Raw genomic sequence first — 19,461 nt, forward strand, 5'->3', positions numbered from 1 at the left:
TCTGCTTTATGAACTATAGCAGTGGTGGATTTCAAAAATTGTTCGAACCTACTCTGTGGGTGTGGCCTCCTTTGTGGGAGTGGCTTGCCGCCCATGTGACCGGATGGGAGTGGCTTGCCGCCCATGTGACCGGATATGAAGATGCCGACGACACTTGTCAGAACCGCCTTAAATTACCTCACACACAGCGCTGGCATGCATAAGAATATGATGTAAACTTGTTTTTTAAAAGGCAATTTAGACCTAAAATATCAGATTAGGATGGAGGTCAGGGCATTTTTCTGTTTCAGGCAGAAAATCCAAGCAACTATGTTCTTTCGCTAGATCTCAATTTAGCAGGAAATGCAGGTGAAACTCAAAAAATTAGAATATCGTGCAAAGATTCATTTATTTCAGTAATGCAACTTAAAAGGTGAAAACTAATATATGAGATAAGACTCATTACATGCAAAGCAAGGTAGTTCAAGCCATGATTTGTCATAATTGTGATGATTATGGCGTACAGCTCATGAAAACACCCAAATCCACCATCTCAGAAAATTAGAACATTACATGCAATCAATAAAACAAGGATTGTACATAGAACAATATCGGACCTCTGAAAAGTATAAGCATGCATATGTACTCAGTCCTTGGTTTGGGCCCCTTTTGCAGCAATTACTGCCTCAATGCGGCGTGGCATGGAAGCTATCAGCCTGTGGCACTGCTAAGGTGTTATGGAAGGTCTAGCGAAAGAACATAATTGCTTGGATTTTTTGCCTGAAACAGAAAAATGCCCTGACCTCCATCCTAATCTGATATTTTAGGTCTAAATTGCTTGCAATTTTGAAATGCATATTTTGTTTTTAGGAAAGTGCTCCTATACTGTATTACAAAGGGCATCTTCACCCAGATTATGCCAAATAGTCTTAAGATTATCAAATATAGTCTTGCATAACTTACATATACACTCACCTAATCCATTTATTGTGATAAACCATTTTAACCATGGTTTGGTAATTAAGACAACATGAACCGAGTTTGCAAATCACACTGAGTTACAGTGCGATTTATTTTGGCTTCATGAAGATTTGACAAATTCTAGTATACTGTGATATGCTATCATGGAAATGGCCCAAGACTAATTGATAAAAGATTGATTATGTAGAGTTTTAATTAGAAGGCTAAATTGTGAATCAAATAGACTCCTGTTCAGATCTCATTTCAGCTGTGAACTCCAGAGCTACCTTACATAAATCACTATTCTTTCAGCCTCAGGGCAGCTCATTCCAATCTGGAGGTAACTCTTTAGCTGGCAGTTGTAGGGTTTACAGAGTTATTGGTGGTGTTTTCATGGCAAGTGGAAATAAAGAAATGATACCCGTAGGCTGATTTGTTTATCGCTTTAGCAAAAGGGCATCATAACCCCAAGGAAACTTTTAAGCAGATCAAAAAATATCCATGTGGATGTATGTATAATTTGACTGGAACTGGACATGTTGGAAATATTGGTTTGTTTTTTAACATCTGTGGGGAAAGACCACCAATACGGTGTTTCTCAAACAATGCAAATTTAAGATATATGGATTTTAACTCCCCAAATCCCCCAACCAACATATATGAAAAACATCGATCTAATTTTTGTTTATTTATATCCCACCTTTTATTGTTTTTACAAATAACCCAAGGCAGTGAACAAATCCAACATACCTTCCTCCTCCTATTTTCCCCACCATAACAACTGGCCTAAGGTTACTCAGCTGACTCTCGTGACTGAGGCGAGACTTGAACTCATGGACTCTTGCTTTCTAGGCTGGTGCCTTACAGCGTACATACAGTATATCTCCCTGTTCATGTACTTCTAACCAGTTCAAGGAGGAAAAAGACTTCCAAGAATGACAAGGGTGTTGATGAAGAATTCTTCCCCCCTCACCCTTAAATCTGGAACTCTGGTGAGACAGGTTCAGTGTTTGAGTTTCCAAAACATACTACAACCAATGGCTGCATAGCAGTGGTGGGATTCAAATAATTTAACAACCGGTTCTCTGTCGTAATGACCAGGTGGGTAGGCGGGGCTTAGTGGTCATGTGACCGTGCGGGCGTGGCCAACTCAACACTACTCAGGTCCATGGGCACTTTGCCTTAGCTGTTACAATGGAATAAGGATTAACCGGAGAGGCAGTTTCTGTAAGCGGGTCAATAAAGATTAAGCTAGAAACAACACCAGAATGTTTCCTTCCTGTCTTCCTTACAGGATTAGCCCTGTAAAGTGGAAATAAAACCAAAAGAAGATTTCTTCCAACAACCGGTTCTCTGAACCTCTTAGAACGTTAAGAACCGGTTCTCCTGAGTAGGAGCGAACTGGCTGAATCCCACCACTGCTGCATAGGCACAATATGCTAAAATTAGTTAGTTTTGACTTTGCCTTGTGTCTATGCATGTATGTGCATGGCTTAGCGTATTGCACAAATACAGCCTCTATTGTTTATTTTGCAATATCTTATACCAAATCAAAAATAGGCTGTTCTATGAATGCAGCTTTTCCGAACACCGAGGAGGCACATCAACACTAAAAGAGTGGAAAGGCCACAGAAAAGTTAGGTGTGGGAATAGCAGATACCCCACAATATCCTGTGAGCAGCGTCAAAACCTACCAGTCACAACTTTCTCATTAATTATACTCGTATGTCAGTGGTGGGTTTCAAAAATTGTTGGAACCTACTCTGTGGGTGTGGCCTCCTTTATGGGAGTGGCTTGCCACCCATGTGGCCGGATGGGAGTGGCTTGCCACCCATGTGACCGGATATGAAATTATGAATTAGTACTTAGGTCGGTCCAAGTAGCTATTCAGAAACTCTGGCATTGAAGCATGCAAGTCTTAAAGCTGTCAAGTTACAAGATCCTTGCCAGTGGTGGGTTTCAAAACATTTTGGGACCTCTTCTGTAGGTGTGGCCTGCTGTCCGGGTCCACTGGTGGAACCTCTTCTAACCGGTTCGGTAGATTTGACGAACCGGTTCTACTGAATAGGTGCGAACTGGTAGGAACCCACCTCTGTCACATGTCATCCCCACATGTGGAAGAAGCCAAACAATGAAGGAGGGGATATATGCCCCCTGCATTTTTAAAGATTCAGTGATACAGATCCACCTCTTCCAGTACCAGGTTCAAGTACATATTTAGTGTGAGCCTCTCAGAATCCCGTTAGAAAACTATTCTTACGTTCTTCTAAGGACTGTTTTTCAGCATCAGGAGGAGTCATAGAATCAGAGGTGGGTTCCTGCCAGTTCTAACCTACAGTGCTGCTTAGAACCGATTCCAGCTCCCTCCCCCCTCCCGTCCGCACATCATCAAGGCTTGAATCTGTCTGTTACTGATTCTCTTGGCAAGTGGGTCATTTATGCAACAGTAGAAAACTTTCCAGCTCGTTGTCCTGTACTTACATTTGTCAGTGAGTTTGAGTTTTCTGATGCTTCTCACTTCTGCTCCATAAACAAATGTGAGTAACATTTGAGTGGGCTTTGATTTCTGCTGTCTTCTCCGAAATGGAAGGAAACATCTATCAGTCTGTATTCACAAATAGCTGGAGGTGTGTGGAATCTTCAAATGGCCTCTTTAACTTGATAGCAAAGGTGTTTAGAAGCCTTTGATTCTAACAAGTATCTGTTTCTTCTAAACCATAATTATAATACTATGACATCCATTGGATTAACTAGTTGGGCGCTTCCCCTGCTGCCTTGGAAATGGGATTATCCATCTCCCACATAGAAATGCACACAGACATAAATCCAGTCAATTTAAATGCTATAAACAAGTGGCCCATGCAATATTCAATTTATTCAATTTTCAGATTACTGAGACTAACAGGGGAAGAGAGAGGACTATTGAAAATGCGAGCTTTGGTTTATACAATGGTGATATATAATGAGTGAAGAAGAAAACATATACTGTTTACCTGTTTATCTTGCCTTCAGATATTATCCCTGGGCAATAAGCCTTCCCAGACATATGCCTATTGTGTAGATATTTTGTAAAATGCCCTCAGATCATTGGAAAGACGCATAATAAATTATAGATAGTCTTTGATTTGTGACTGCCAGTCAGAATCAGTGTTTATTTTTACTGAGTTTGTATAAGTAGTTCAGGGGTGGGTTTCAACCGGTTCGCGGCGGTCCCCGCGAACCGGTTGGTCAGCGAACCCGGAAGTAAGTAACTTCCGGGAACGGCAAGGGGCCCACCCGCCCGCCCTCCTTATCGGTCTTTGAAGGCTTCTGTGTTTCCACGCAGGCGCATGGCACATACAGCGCCTGCGTGAGTCTCCGCGAGCAGCTGGAGCATCGCGCAGGCGCTAAGACGCATGCGTGAACTGCGCGCGTGCACGAGGACGCCACCGGCCCCGTTCTAACCGAACCGGTTGGAACGGGATTAGCAACCCACCCCTGAAGTAGTTGATTCTGAGTCAATCCAGAGCATAATGATTCAACCAATTGAGCCAAAGGAGCCATTCTGACCCGGATGCTTTTTGCATACATGCATGATGATTAGTGGTTCAAGTCCTCCTAGATCTGAATGTGGAGATTCTGACTGATTTTTCTATCCCAGTTTTCTAAGTGGATTCAAATACTGAAATGTAATCTAATCCATTTTTCAAATCAGTTTACAGGTATATGTTCAAATAAGAATCCGTGTTTCTATTCAGTTCCTAATAGCAATAGCAATAGCAGTTAGACTTATATACCGCTTCATAGGGCTTTCAGCCCTCTCTAAGCGGTTTACAGAGTCAGCATATCGCCCCCAACAACAATCCAGCTCCTCATTTTACCCACCTCGGAAGGATGGAAGGCTGAGTCAACCTTGAGCTGGTGAGATTTGAACCGCTGAACTGCAGATAACAGTCAGCTGAAGTGGCCTGCAGTACTACACCCTAACCACTGTGCCACCTCGGCTCTTGCATGTTTCTGCCCATTCTACAAGATCCAACAGGGTGAGCATGCTTCATGTCCCCTCTACTGTATGAAACCGTGCCATTTGGTAGAACCACCCAGAACTGCTTTGGAAAGGGATATGGGCAGCATACAGATTGTATGTATGTATCAGAGGTGGGTTCCTACCAGTTCGCACCTATTCGGTAGAACCGGTTCATCAAATCTACCGAACCGGTTAGAAGAGGTTCCACCAGTGGACCCGGAAAGCAGGCCACACCTACAGAAGAGGTTCCAAATTTTTTTGAAACCCACCACTGGTCCTTGGATATGATTATTCTACACTATCATGCTCATATTTATAAAACTCAGTGCCTCTGTGAAAGGTAAGGATGACTACTGCGTTTGTGGTGCAATCAGAACTTTGCGTTTGTTGAAGTTGTTTTAACGCAAACCAAAGATGCCTTTTAAAAAACAAGTTTACATCATATTCTTTTGAATGCCAGTGCTGTGTGGGAGGTAATTTAAGCTGGTTCTGACAAGTGTCGTCGGCATCTTCATATCTGGTCACATGGGTGGCAAGCCACTCCCATCCGGTCACATGGGTGGCAAGCCACTCCCACAAAGGAGGCCACACCCACAGAGTAGGTTCGAACAATTTTTGAAACCCACCACTGGTATGTATGTATGTATGTATGTATGTATGTATGTATGTATGTATGTATGACAGACAGTCAGACAAACAAACAACACATACTGACATATCCAGGAGGCATGTCTTCCTGCCATATGGAACAGCAAACACCCTGCGATTTGGATGAAACTAATCTTGTTACCCCTATAATAAGCCTTGAAAACTTACCTTTGCCCTTAAGTGTAGGGCCAGGTGTTGGGCCTGTTGTAACGTTTTGTAAGATCTTGGTGTTCCCTGAACTTAGCCATTTTCTGGCAGTTGCAGCACTGATGTCGCCTGTTAATGAAACATCTGCAGGAAGACAACCAAGCTTATAGAATATCAAGAGCCAACAATTCAACTTGTTTAACGTGTGGGTATGGAATCTATTAAATGGGACACCCATGTGACCAGTGTCGGCTGGCAACTACAAGGAGGAGGGCCTTCTCAGTAGTCGCCCCGACCCTTTGGAACGAACTCCCCGTGGAGATTCGTGCCCTCACCACCGTCCAGGCCTTCCGCACAGCCTTGAAGAACTGGCTAGCCCGTCAGGCCTGGGGATGAAGATAGTTGCCCCTCCCGAATGATGAATGCATGTTGGTTACTGTTTTTACTATATGTGTCTTTGTTATTGTCTGTATTTCCCCTTCCCCGATTTTATGTGAGCCGCCCTGAGTCCCCTCAGGGAAAAGGGCGGCCTACAAATGTCAATAAAATCACTAAAAAAAATCACTAAATCACTAAATCGTTGCACTGTGTGTAAGTTCAGACTGCAGTCTCCTTGTCTTTTTGTTGTTTTACTTTGATTAACTATCGTTTTAAGGGTTGGATATTGTGATTGTTAGCTGTGTTTTAATTGTGTATGCCACCAAGAGTTACATGTAGATTCAATAAACAAGCAAACACACAATTAAACTCAAGTCTGCCTACAGCCTCTACAATGTATTATCATTTGGAAATATTATTGTGCTTTGGCCTCAGTTGTGCAATGTTGTCTGTTGTTTTCCTTTTTGTCAGTTGTTCTGTTTCAATCTTATGTTAATTACCCAATCTCAATTTGTGAGTTGGGCAGCCATATAAATCAATCAGTCAAACAAACAAATCTAACCTGATTCTTTCACTCTTGACAGCTTCCTTCTTTGCATAATATAATTTGTTGCCATTTCCAATGTCATTTCAGCCAACACTAAATCAGGTATTTATAGATAAGCAGTGTTTCTTTCAGCCTCAATTCACCATATGTGGTAATACCGGAATAATAATATCGGGTTACTTTAGAAAAGGGTTGCAGGAAACTTCGTGAAGAATTTTGGAAATCTGAAGTTTCCCTATCAACATTCTAACCATTATTAGGAGTTCAGTATTCTGTAACCGGAGGGATGCGGTGGCTCATTAGCTAACGATGCAGAGCTTGTCGATCAGAAAGGTCGGCAGTTTGGCGGTTCGAATCCCTAGCACTGCGTAACGGAGTGAGCTCCTGTTACTTGCCCCAGCTTCTGCCAACCTAGCAGTTCAAAAGCATGTAAAAATGCAAGTAGAAAAATAGGAACCACCTTTGGTGGGAAGGTAACAGTGTTCCGTGCGCCTTCGGCATTGAGTCATGCCAGCCACATGACCACGGAGACATCTTTGGACAGCGCTGGCTCTTTGGCTTTGAAAAAGAGATGAGCACCGCCCCCTAGAGTCGGGAACTAGCACATATGTGGGAGGGAAACCTTTACCTTTCCTTTATTCTGTACCCATAGTTTTGCTAAGGCTAGAATGTGGTTTCTTGCTCTCTAATTCCTTCCAGCAAGTGCTATAGTAAATTTTAAGTAACCAGACATGGTGTCATCTCCAAGACATTCTTGTATGATAGCTCTAGGAAATAGGCAAAAATATCATCATTTTGAACCTTTCACTGTCAATGTCAACTAAGACAAATGGTCTTGTTTGAACGAGCTGATCTTGCCCTACACTTATGTGAAGATCATAAAAGATAACGGTTTCCCTTATCCAGTCCTGTCTGGCTCTAGGAGGGAGTGCTCATCTCTGTTTATTAGCCAACGTTGTCCAAAAACAATTTGACGATCAGGTGGCCAGCATGAGTATATGCCAAAGTGCACGAAATGCTATTACCCTCCCACCAAAACGGTACCTATTTATCTACTTGCATTTACATGCTTTCGAACTTCTTGGTGGGCGGGAGCTGGGGCAAGCAATGGGAGTTCACCCTGTTCAATGGTGTGTTGCAACGGGGCCAGCCGCCAACCACATGAATATGTGCGCAGCGCATGCATGTGTACTTACCACCTGCGACGCTCCGCAATAGCAATAGCAGTTAGACTTATATACCGCTTCATAGGGCTTTCAGCCCTCTCTAAGCGGTTTACAGAGTCAGCATATCGCCCCCAACAATCCGGGTCCTCATTTTACCCACCTCGGAAGGATGGAAGGCTGAGTCAACCTTGAGCCAGTGAGATTTGAACCGCTGAACTGCGGAACTGCAGTCAGCTGAAGTGGCCTGCAGTACTACACCCTAACCACTGCACCACCTCGGCTCTTAATATGCTCCAGCTATTCAGCAGAGCGTTGCACAGGCCGCATACACTTCGTGCATGTACGCAGAAGCCCCCAAAACTTCAAATACCGGTAAGGAACACGGGTGGGTGAGTAGGCCCTCCAGAGCACCATATCAGAACGGCACTTGGTGCTCCCAGCAGGCACTGGTACGCCCGTACCGGGGCATACTGGTTATAACCCACCACTGACCCATTGCATGTTGCTCGGGTCTCGAACCTGGGCTATCAGCTGACAAACTCAATGTTTTTAACCACGGAGCCATGGTGCCCCTTTAGAGATCATCTTGTATCAAAATTGGACGCGACTATATTTAAGAAAAATTGTAGATTTTTTTTTGGTATACACCTATGCAGGAAAATCAGAATCAATAAAGTTTTGTACAGTCAGTATGTGTGCACTTCTTTTTTTTTATATTCCAAAAGTTTTATTTCTTTTAAGGCAAACATTTCATCATTCCTCAATCAGTAAGACATCGAAGTACAATTTCTTGTATATCAAAATAATTCTAGTTTACCACCAAATTCTTGTCTAGCCTAATGTATACCCCTCCCTCCCTCCACCCTCTCCTCCAACCCCCCTCCACCTCCCCCCCCCCCGACTTCCCAGAACCCGTACACGGTATGGATTTCTAACAAACACACTCTAAAATCTATTGAGGAAAAAAAGAAATAAAAAAAAATTAATAACATTCTACATTGACCTTAGCTTCTTCTTGCTGAACCAACTTTAAACAATTTAAATCATTTCTGATCTTAAGCATAGGCTAACTGGAATTTCTTGGTCCCATATTTATTTTGTATATAGTCAATCCATTTTTTTCCAGTCTCGTTTATATCTCTCATTTGAGTGATCTTTAAGATATGCCGATATTTTAGCCATCTCGGCTAAGTTTGTGACTTTCAATGTCCATTCTTGAGTTGTAGGCAAATCTTCCTTCTTCCAGTATTGCGCCACCAACAGTCTTGCTGCCGTTATTAGATGCAGAATCAAGTTAGTCTCTACCACTGTAAAGTCAGTACCTACACCTAGTAAGAATAGCTGAGGAGTAAACTTTATCCTTCTTTTAAAAATATTTTGCATAATCCACCATATTTTTATCCAAAATGCCTTAACCTTTTGGCAGGTCCACCATATATGAAATGTGTGCACTTCTGACAACAAAAACACTTTCCAGTTCCAGGGGAGTATCTGTGCTAATCTTTCATGGCAAAAAAGTATTGCACATATTTTTTTAAAAAGCTACACATACTCCTTAAAAGCCAACAAATGTAACTACTATATTTTGATCCTCAAAAGCAATGATGAAAGCAATGGACTTCAAGATGTCCTAAGATGTTTGTAAGAGATGTGTATATTTTAAATCTCTCTCCCCCCCCCTGCCACTCTCTCTCTTATGTGATTCTTCTGCATGCATATTTGCCCTGATAATTGTAAAGCTGATGAACAGTACTTGACAGTAACATAGGGTGGGTATATCTGTTCTGTACCATCTCGTATCCTACATTTGTAAAGATGTATATCTATGATTCAAATGGAAATGTATGCATCTAAAAATAGCTTTTTATCAATATCGGTACCATAAAATACATATATGGATATGCACATGTGGCAAAAAGCTGTAGATAATGTTGCTTTCCTCTTAGAAAACGGCAGGTTGTTGATGAATAATATGTGAATTGTTTAATGTGGCTTCCTTTGATTTTTTTTCCTTTTAATTGAACTGTATCACAACCAGGCGTTTTGTTTCTGTTAATGGTGGTGCACCTGCCCATATATTTTTCTTCCCCCTCTTAGGGGGTAAAATGTGATTAATGAAATAGCAAACAATTTGCTGTATCTTCATGACCCGGAAGTTTGTTGAGACAAATGTCTCACTATGCCAACCATGTCAACAAAACCATACAAATAAGGTGACTTTGTATATCCCCCGTGTACAAAACTGTTTTCCAAACTTGAAAACCCTTCCAAAAATGACTGAAGCAGCCTGGGGCTGATGAGTTCTTGTCCCCCCAGCTCGAATGGTGTGTGGCTGTTGATTGTTTTTAAATTGTGGTATTGTTTTGTCCATGTCCCTTTTTTCCTATTTGTATCCCCTCCCCCCCCCTGGTGCAGTGGTTAAATGTAGCACTGCAGGCTCCTTCAGCTGACTGCAGTTCAGCAGTTCGGCTGTTCAAATCCCACCAGGCTCAAGGTTGACTCAGCCTTCCATCCTTCCGAGGTGGGTAAAATGAGGACCCGGATTGTTGTTGGGGGCAATATGCTGACTCTGTAAACCGCTTAGAGAGGGCTGAAAGCCCTATGAAGCGGTATATAAGTCTAACTGCTATGGCTATCTATCTATCTATCTATCTATCTATCTATCTATCTATCTATCTATCTATCTATCTATCATCTATCTATCTATCTATCTATCTATCTATCTATCTATCTATCTATCTATCATCTATCTATCTATCTGGGTGAAATGAGGACCCGGATTGTTGTTGGGGGCGATACGCTGACTCTGTAAACCGCTTAGAGAGGGATGAAAGCCCTATGAAGCGGTATATAAGTCTAACTATTGCTATTGCTGACCTGGTTGTGAGCCGCCCTGAGTCCCTTCTGGGAATAGGGCGGCATAGAAATATAATCAATTCAATTCAATTCAATTGTGAGTGGGATTTTAATTCTGAAGCAGCTTTTTGGGGACGTCAAAATGAGGCATATTGAAATGGTGACCGTTCAGTTCCGAAATGTTTGATATATTCCTCCATCCAACAAGCCGTAGTTAATTGAATTCCACTGAAGGCAACGGGATTTCATTTCCATTTCATTTCATTTCCTTTATTTGTATGCCGCCCTATTCCCTGGGGGGACTCAGGGCGGCTCACAATTCAAAAAGGGAGGTGGGGGGGAAGACAAACAGTATTCCAATATGGAAACAATACAACATATTAAAAGAGAGCACAACAGTCACACAATTCGGGTGGGGTTGGAATCTTAACCCCAGGCCAGCCGGGACAGCCAGATCTTCAAAGCGGCGCGGAAGGATTGGAGGGTGGTGAGGGTCCGAATCTCCACGGGGAGTTCGTTCCAGAGGGTCGGAGCAGCCACCAAGAAGGCTCTCCTCCGGGTAGTTGCCAGTTTAAATTATATTAAGGCCTGGTGGACTGTACTGAAGTTGAGTCGCATATTGTACATTTAAAAGAAGTCAGCGAAGTCCTTGGCGCTTCCTGGCCTCGATTATTGACTTGCAGACATTTCATCCTTACCAAACTTAGTAATGTCACCTAGCGTGGTAATGAAACGTCCCCAAGCCCAACAGCCAAGCCTTGGGAACACCAAGCTCAACCCCCAGCTTCAAATATTCTCTTCTATGAAAACGGCGTCTTGCACAACATAATGTGTTGGGCTACACTCCCAAGGGACAGTGCTGAGTGGAAAGTCCTGGGAGTTGCATCTGGGAAGGTGCAGACTTTGGAGAAGGCTTAGTCTCCCATCCTATGACATCTAACCCAGTGTTTTTCAACCTTGGCTACTTGAAGATGTCTGGACTTCAACTCCCAGAATTCCCCAGCCAGCATTCGCTGGCTGGGGAATTCTGGGAGTTGAAGTCCAGACATCTTCAAGTAGCCAAGGTTGAAAAACACTGATCTAACCTACCACAAAGTGCCCACGCACTGAACGTCTTCCCCAACAAGAGGGTCCCCCCGCAGGTAACAGTCCAGCAAGACGCGGTTTGATTGGCTGCGGGCTCTGTTGAAAAGTGCGGGGCGGGAGGCGGGCAAGGAGACTCGGATTCTTTTGTCACGTACCTTGGCGGAAGGAACCGGAGTTGGCGGGGAGCGCGCCGCGAGGCTTCCCAAAGGCAGCGCGCGCAGGAGGGGGCTCCCTTCCTCCTCAATCCTAGAGTCTGGGGTCGCTTGACCCCTTCTCCCAAAGCTCGGCAGGCGGAGGTGGAGGCAGGAGCTGACCTTCCCACCCACTTCGGCCGCACTTAGTTTGCCGCGCCGCGCGCGTCTCTTCCAAGTCAGCCACCGCCGCGTCGCCTCTTCTTCCTCCCCGCCTCACCCCCACCAACCACCACTCCTCCTCCTCCTCATCCCAGAAAAGCTCGCCACGCCGCGGGTCCGCCGGCAAAAAGCCCAGCAGGCCTCAGGTTCCACGCCGTCTCTGCCCCCCTCCCGCTGGGCTGAGGCTCGCTCGGAGTGCGCAGTGCCTCTGCAACGACGGCAAGAGCCGAAGGAACAAGCGGTTCGCTCGGGGCTGGAGGAGGCAGGCGGCGGGGGCAGCATCAGCATCAGCGGCGGCAGTAAAAGCAGCAGCGGCGGCGGCGGCGGCTGGCGGCGGCGACTCCTCCCCTCGCCCTCTCCCTGCTCTCCCCCTCGGACTCCCGCAGGCGGCAGGATGGTGTCCGTAGCCCTGCAGCCCTCTGCGGGCCGCGGGGCGGGTCTGTAGCTGGCGTGGGGTGGTGCCCTTTGCAGCAATCGGGAGCCGAAGGCGCCGGGCGCCGGGCGCAGCGCAAAGCGCCCGCGCGCCCCTTCTCCTCTCGCTCTCCATGGACGGGGGAGCGGGAGGTGGCCCCGGGCTGCCCGGTTCGGAAAACCCCAACCGCGCCGTGGAGTATCTGCTCGAGCTCAATAACATCATCGAGAGCCAGCAGAAGCTGTTGGAAACCCAGCGGCGGCGGATCGAGGAGCTCGAAGGGCAGCTGGAGCAACTGAGCCAAGAGAACCGGGACCTGCGGGAAGGAGATCGAGAACGGGAACGACACCGAGAACGGGACCGGGACCGGGACGGGCAGTATCACCACAAGGAAAGGGAGAGCCACTATCCCAACCGCACCGACCGAGATGGGCAGTACCAGAACCGGGAAGGCCAGTATCCCAACCGCGAGAACCGGACGGAGCGCGAAGCTCAGTACTCGAACCGAGCCGAGCGCGAGAGTCAATACCAAAGCAGAGCCGAACGGGAAGGGCAGAACCAGTATCAGCAGCACCGGGACAAGGAACGAGATCTACCGCACTATGGGAACCGCGATGGGCAGTACCAGAACCGGGAGAGCCACTACAGGGAGCCCTGCCAGTTGCATCGAGACCGGGCGCCGCAGTGCCATCAGGCTCGGGAGAAGGAGCACGAGTACCCTCGGCCACCCCGGGAAAGGGAGAGGGGGCAGCTGAACCGCGGGGCGTCGCGGAGCTCCAGCCCTGGGGCCGGCGGAGGCCACAGCACCAGTGCCAGCACCAGCCCAGCCACCACGCTGCAGAGAAAGTAAGAAGCTGGCCCGAGCCTTGGCAAACCCCTGACCCAAGTGCCCTGCCTCCTCCCTCTCCTTCCCGGTAGCTTTCAAGCCCAGGGCAGGCAAATCCCAGGAGCTCTTTGGGGTTGAGGCCACCATTGGTGAACGCTGACTGAGCCATGTACAGTCAGAGAATCTGTGTGTGCAACATCACAAGGGACCACGGGGAACCCTTTGGAGGATGGTGCGGTGCAGTGCTTGAGGGAGGGGGGAATCAAACCATGATAGGTCCCCTCTCTCGTCCCCTTTCGGCCCTATGTTGTTCCCTCCTGTCTAGAATTTGGATCTCGTCACAGTTAACAACTAAACCCTGCCCCCCCCCATAGATACATGGACACACGTCAACTGCCTCCATCATCCATAATTAGGTGGAGGGTCCTCTGCTATGCCACCCTCACAGTGGGGTCTGATTTTCCTTACTAGATCTCTGCATTGGACCCGGCCGTGGGACCCCCCTCCCTCCCCCCCCCCCACTGCAGGCTGCTCCTTGGCTAGTTGCCCAAAAGCTCCTGTGGCCCATTCTCCTTCTTTGGCCCTTCAAACTTACTTTCAAGCACCACTTTCCCTGATTCAGCACATGTCTTTTTCTTTTCTTTTCCTTTCTTTCTTTCTTTCTTTCTTTCTTTCTTTCTTTCTTTCTTTCTTTCTTTCTTTCTTTCTGTCTTTCTGTCTGTCTTTCTGTCTGTCTGTCTTTCTTTCTTTCTCTCTTTCTGTCTTTCTTTCTTTCTTTCTTTCTTTCTTTCTTTCTTTCTTTCTTTCTTTCTTTCTTTCTTTCTTTCTTTCTCTAACTTGCCAACTGGATTCTTTCCCTTCAATACCTTGCTGGGTCCTTCTTTCTTATTTTTCTGCAGAGAAAGGGAAGACGCACAAAAGGTCTTCTCTCGCTGCAGTGGGCCACACTCCGGGGAGTGCTCTCTCTCGCCAGCCTGACGGCGTTCACCCCCTTCTAAAACCCCAAATTTAAATTCCACGTTCGTACCTTCTTAAAAAAAAAAACCTCTGAATTCCTTTCTTTTCATATTGGTGCTCCTAAATATTTCCCTCCACACCTTGTACGGCTCTTCCCTTCCTCCCCATAGAAACCCACAGAGGGCACAGAGTTATTCTTAAATGAAAAGCACATAGCAACCCCCCAGCTACCTTCTGTTTATTGAATCCTGAGATGAATTCTTCTTTTTAATTGCAATGGCAATACTGGGGGAAATCAGAGGGAAGAAGCTTTCAGTGGAGTAAAATCCTCTTCTTCTGCTACGTACTGTGTTCTTTCTTTCTTTTTTTTCCGTTTGGGACATGTTTAGTAAGGCCTGCTGCTTCGTGCCCTTTTTGCAGTAGCCCTACGCACTTGTATCCATGTCCCTTTTTGTCTTGCCAATCCTTAGTGGCTAGTCTTTCTTCAGAGCTTCCTCTAACGCAGTGTTTCTCAACCTTGGGGACTTGAAGTCCTGTGGACCTCAACTCCCAGAATTCCCCAGCCAGCTATGCTGGCTGGGGGATTCTGGGAGTTGAGGACCACAGGACTTCAAGTCCCCAAGGTTGAGAAACACTGCTCTAATGGGATAACCCCCAATCTGGACATTGAACTGGGCCTGGTGGAACGTGACTTCCGTTAGCTCCAGCAGAGACAGTTGGTGTTGAACTAAGGCACAAGGGACTAGGCATGCATGAGATGTGGGCGTGGGATGGTTCTGTATGGGCTGTGTGGTTCATGGCATGTGCTGAGGATTGAGTTCAAAATATGGTCACAGGGTGGGGAAGAGATGTAGTTGATTTAAGGTGCAAGTGAAAACATTTTTTTTATTGAGTTTTAGAAAAGAGCAGAGACAAGAAATCTTGCTGTCCTTCAGATGTGTTGAACTGCAATCTCATCATCCATATCAATGCAGCCACAAAGTGTTGGGAATTATAATATATCTATTCTGGGGGGGAAGCAGCTTTGAAAAAAAAACGAGTCTAGTTGCTAGTGTGAGAGAATCAATTATAATAATCACACATTTGGCACTATCTACGTTATTACTGGAATAGCTACAGCCATGCAAGATAGGCCATCAGCACTACATTCTTAATGAACATTTGTAGGAGAACAGGGACGTGCCTGAAGCCTTCAAAATGAGCTGTTGTCAGAGGCAGCATTCGCACCTATGATCTTCTTATACCTCCTTGCAAAAAGATCGATTTTTGTTTTGTCCATGCTTCTCTCTGGGATGAAATGAACAAACTCCAAGCCATGTACACCTCCTTAAACTTCATTTAAGCTCTCTCTGTGTAGCTGAAACTTTGGCAATCTGTTGCCGAAGATCAGAGGCCCAGCTTTGAGATGAATGACACAACCACATTGCTATGTATATAGGATTGGTTGAGGATTATGGGGATTGCAGTCAGACCCATCCAGAGGCCCACCGGTATGGGGAATGCTGCACTAAGGTGTCTGATTTAACGCCATGCCACCAGATTCTGTGCTCCATTCATGGATAGTTCCTAGCTGGAGAATCATAAGAGTTTGAATTCTTAGCAGCACTGCATCTGGGACCTTGATTCCAGAACAAGATCGACTCTCGTGGTTCACAAGCTTGGATTGAACGATAAGAAGCAGCTAGGCCTGAACAATTAAGCATCTTTTCCTCAGAAAGAATGGAAGGATAGGGCTGGCTTTGTGGAGTAGGAATTGATGGATCCAGCCATTCCTGTTCTCTCCCCTCACTGCCGCCTCCTTTCCCTGGTTAGAAATTAGCAAAGTGGTTTGATGCTGCAAATGACTTAAAATCAGCACAAATGTGTCTTGCTATTCCTGCCCACTCCCTACCAACACTGGGGAGATTTTTTTTTTTTAAAGCCTGAAGTAGCAATGCGAGTGGGGGGGGGGGATGACTGATCCTTTTCTCCATGCTGGCAGAAAGCTAGAAATGACTAGAGATAGTCCTCTCTTTCCTCAATCTCACTAATAACTATCACTTTCCTTTCTGTTTTTATTCCGAGCAGGGAAAAGGATTCAGTCTTCTAAGGTCTAGTTAGTAACTGCGGTTAGTTTAGCTTAATAGTTAAAAGCGTGACTTACCTGAAAACTCTTTCCTGGTTTCATTTCAGCTCTAAACTCGTTCCGTGGTCTTAAACTAATATTCATTTTTTGGGGGGTCTCCATTTGCAATAGGGAGATATTTAACCCCAGATTATCGTAAAAGGCCAAGGGAAGAGGGAGAAAATATTTGCTTTGATAAATGGTCATTCATCTGTGGTTGCTTAGTATTGTAAATAATAGTTTCCTACAGCATGCAGAGAGCAGTGGAGGTCTTCCAGTGCCCCAGTCCTTATTGAGATTGAGAGATTGAGATGCTTTATTTGTATGCTGCCCTTTTCCCTGGGGGGACTCAGGGCAGCTCACAACTCAAGGGGAGGGAGGACAAACAAGTCACAGACATAAAAACGATACATCATTAAAAACACAACAGTCATACAATTCGAGTGGGGTTGAAATCTTTAGCCCCAGGCCTGTTGGGACAGCCAGGACTTAAGGGCTACGCAGAAGGTCTGGAGGGTGGTGAGGGTACGAATCTCCACGGGGAGTTCGTTCCAGAGGATCGGAGCAGCCACCGAGAAGGCTCTCCTCCGGGTAGTTGCCAGCCGACATTGGCCGGCTGATGGAATTCGGAGGAGGCCTAATCTATGGGATCGTATCGGCCTAGTGGAGATAATTGGCAGTAGGCGGTCTCTCAAGTACCCAGATCCAATACCATGCAGGGCTTTGTAGGTGACAAGTAGCACCTTGAAGCGCACTCGGAGATCAACCTCAACCTCAGTGGGGGTTGGGGTGAGGGTATTCTGTCTTTCTCTACTGCCTTTTACACTGCTTCATACAAATGAAGGGTTTGCAAGGGAAATTCGTTTTCACTGGTCTGTTGTGATTGCCGCATGTGACAAAACATGTGGTTCAAATCTTCTCTCCCAGTTTTTTTTTCTTTTTAACAAACGGTTCCACCACAAAACCGCGGTAGATAAAAGCGCGGTCGACGAAAGCGTGTATGTGATGTCATCACAGCGCGACGAAAAAGATCGAAAAATGTAAAAATAAAGCGAAAACCTTACCCTAACCCCCCCAAACCTAACCCTAAACCTAACCCTAAACCTAACCCTAAACCTAACCCTTAACCTAACCCTAAACCTAACCCTTAACCTAACGAAAAACCTAACGCTAACCCTTAACCTAACGCTAAACGTAACGCTAACGCTCTAAACCTAACCCTAACCCTTAATCTAACCCTAACCCTAAACCTAACCCTTACCTTTATGTGAATCGGCTTGCTGTAATTTAATTTTTATTTCAATTTTTCGATCTTTTTCGTCACGCTGTGATGACGTCACATACGCGATTTCGTCGACCGCGCTTTTGTGGAACGCGGTTTTGACGGGTCACGTTAACAAACAGCTTTTTATAAACTTTTTGTAGACAAATCTGGGTAATCTGCTAGAAGCATGGGATGGATAGCCTGTGTTCCAGACCCAGTTAATGCTAATTGAGGAAACTAACTCTTCATCATAAAACACACCTTGCTGAATTTGGGACATGGGAGGAGCAATCAATTGGATGCGATACTCTCCTGCTATGGCTTGCAAATACATGAATGGAAAATAGGTTCTCTGCCTGGGTACCCTTCTGCCGTTGTGCGTAAGCTTATCAGAACTCTGAGGGGTTCACTATGTAATGCTGGAGAATCACAGGATCACCGACTCCAAGACCATGAGATAAAAGGCGAAGGGAATTAGGCATCCTTTATAGCCAGAAATGTGGGAGGCTGAGGCCCAGTCTGCTACAGAGAGTTTATAAATTGGGTTAGTGCTGCAGTTGTATTGGGGTTCATCTGTTTGTGGGCTCTGTGGTTCACCGACAAAAGGGCGAACCACAAAACCGCGCCTGACTAAACCGTGTCGCTGACATCATCAACAGGGTGACAACAGCATGGAGAAAGAAGCACGCTGTAAACCCTAAACCTAAACTTAACCCCTAACCCTAAACCTAACCCTAAACCTAACCCTAAACCTAACCCTAAACCTAACCCTAAACCTAAACCTAAACCTAACCCTTAACCTAACCCTAAACCTAACCCTAAACCTAACCCTAAACCTAACCCTAAACCTAATCCTAAACCTAACCCTAAACCTAACCCTAAACCTAACCCTAACCCTAAACCTAACCCTTAACCTAATCCTAAACCTAACCCTTAACCTAACCCTAAACTTAATCCTAAACCTAACCCTAAACCTAACCCTAAACCTAACCCTAAACCTAAACCTAAACCTAACCCTAAACCTAACCCTAACCCTAACCCTAAACCTAACCCTTAACCTAATCCTAAACCTAACCCTTAACCTAACCCTAAACTTAATCCTAAACCTAACCCTAAACCTAACCCTAAACCTAAACCTAATCCTAATCCTAACCCTAAACCTAACCCTTAACCTAATCCTTAACCTAACCCTAAACCTAATCCTAAACCTAACCCTAAACCTAACCCTAAACCTAACCCTAAACCTAACCCTAAACCTAACCTTAAGTTAAATCGGCTTTCTTTTGACGCGCTATTTAAAGCACCCTTCTTTCTCCGCGCTGGCTGTTGTCGCCGCATTGATGACGTCAGCGACGCGGTTTAGTTGGGCGCGGTTTTGTCGTTCGCCCTTTTGTCGGGTCACGGGCTCTGTTGCGTGCTGTAGCTCTCTGTGCTCTCAAACACAGAGCCTACTCACATAACATATCAAAACATAGCTAAATACATGTTGGCTTTGTGTATGTTGCAAACTCAACCCATACGGGCAGTTTATGGCTAGGTTTAGCAGGCAAAATAATATGAATGTTGTTTTTAAACAGCAGTTACTTCTGTTTCCTTTCTTTCTTCTGTTCTAGGAGAGAATATATATTGTGAGGTAGGCGCATTGTTAACATTAAATATGAGGTTGGATTTCAGGCAAAATCACTACGCCCGTAATCAGCTTGTATAATCCTTGATCACAATAAAAATAGAAAATGGATGTATCACATAGTAAGCATGGTGTTGAAGATATG

The 19,461-nt window shown here is 45.4% G+C and overlaps 1 protein-coding gene across 1 annotated transcript in view; it reads left to right on the top strand.

Annotated features, from left to right (window-relative positions):
* Positions 1 to 12,511: 12,511 nt before the first annotated feature.
* IQSEC2 (IQ motif and Sec7 domain ArfGEF 2) overlaps positions 12,512 to 19,461 on the top strand; it is a 208,902-nt gene continuing 201,952 nt past the window's right edge. Inside the window, exon 1 of the mRNA XM_087710929.1 lies at positions 12,512 to 13,384. Within this exon, the coding sequence (XP_087567055.1) occupies positions 12,672 to 13,384 (713 nt within the window). The 5' untranslated portion in view covers positions 12,512 to 12,671. The remainder of the gene's footprint in view (positions 13,385 to 19,461) is intronic.

Source organism: Thamnophis sirtalis, unplaced genomic scaffold (genome assembly GCF_051295495.1).
Source record: "Thamnophis sirtalis isolate CommonGarterSnake01/CBP01778 unplaced genomic scaffold, rThaSir2_p1.2 scaffold_3, whole genome shotgun sequence".
In the NCBI taxonomy this organism is placed as follows: Eukaryota; Metazoa; Chordata; class Lepidosauria; order Squamata; family Natricidae; genus Thamnophis; species Thamnophis sirtalis.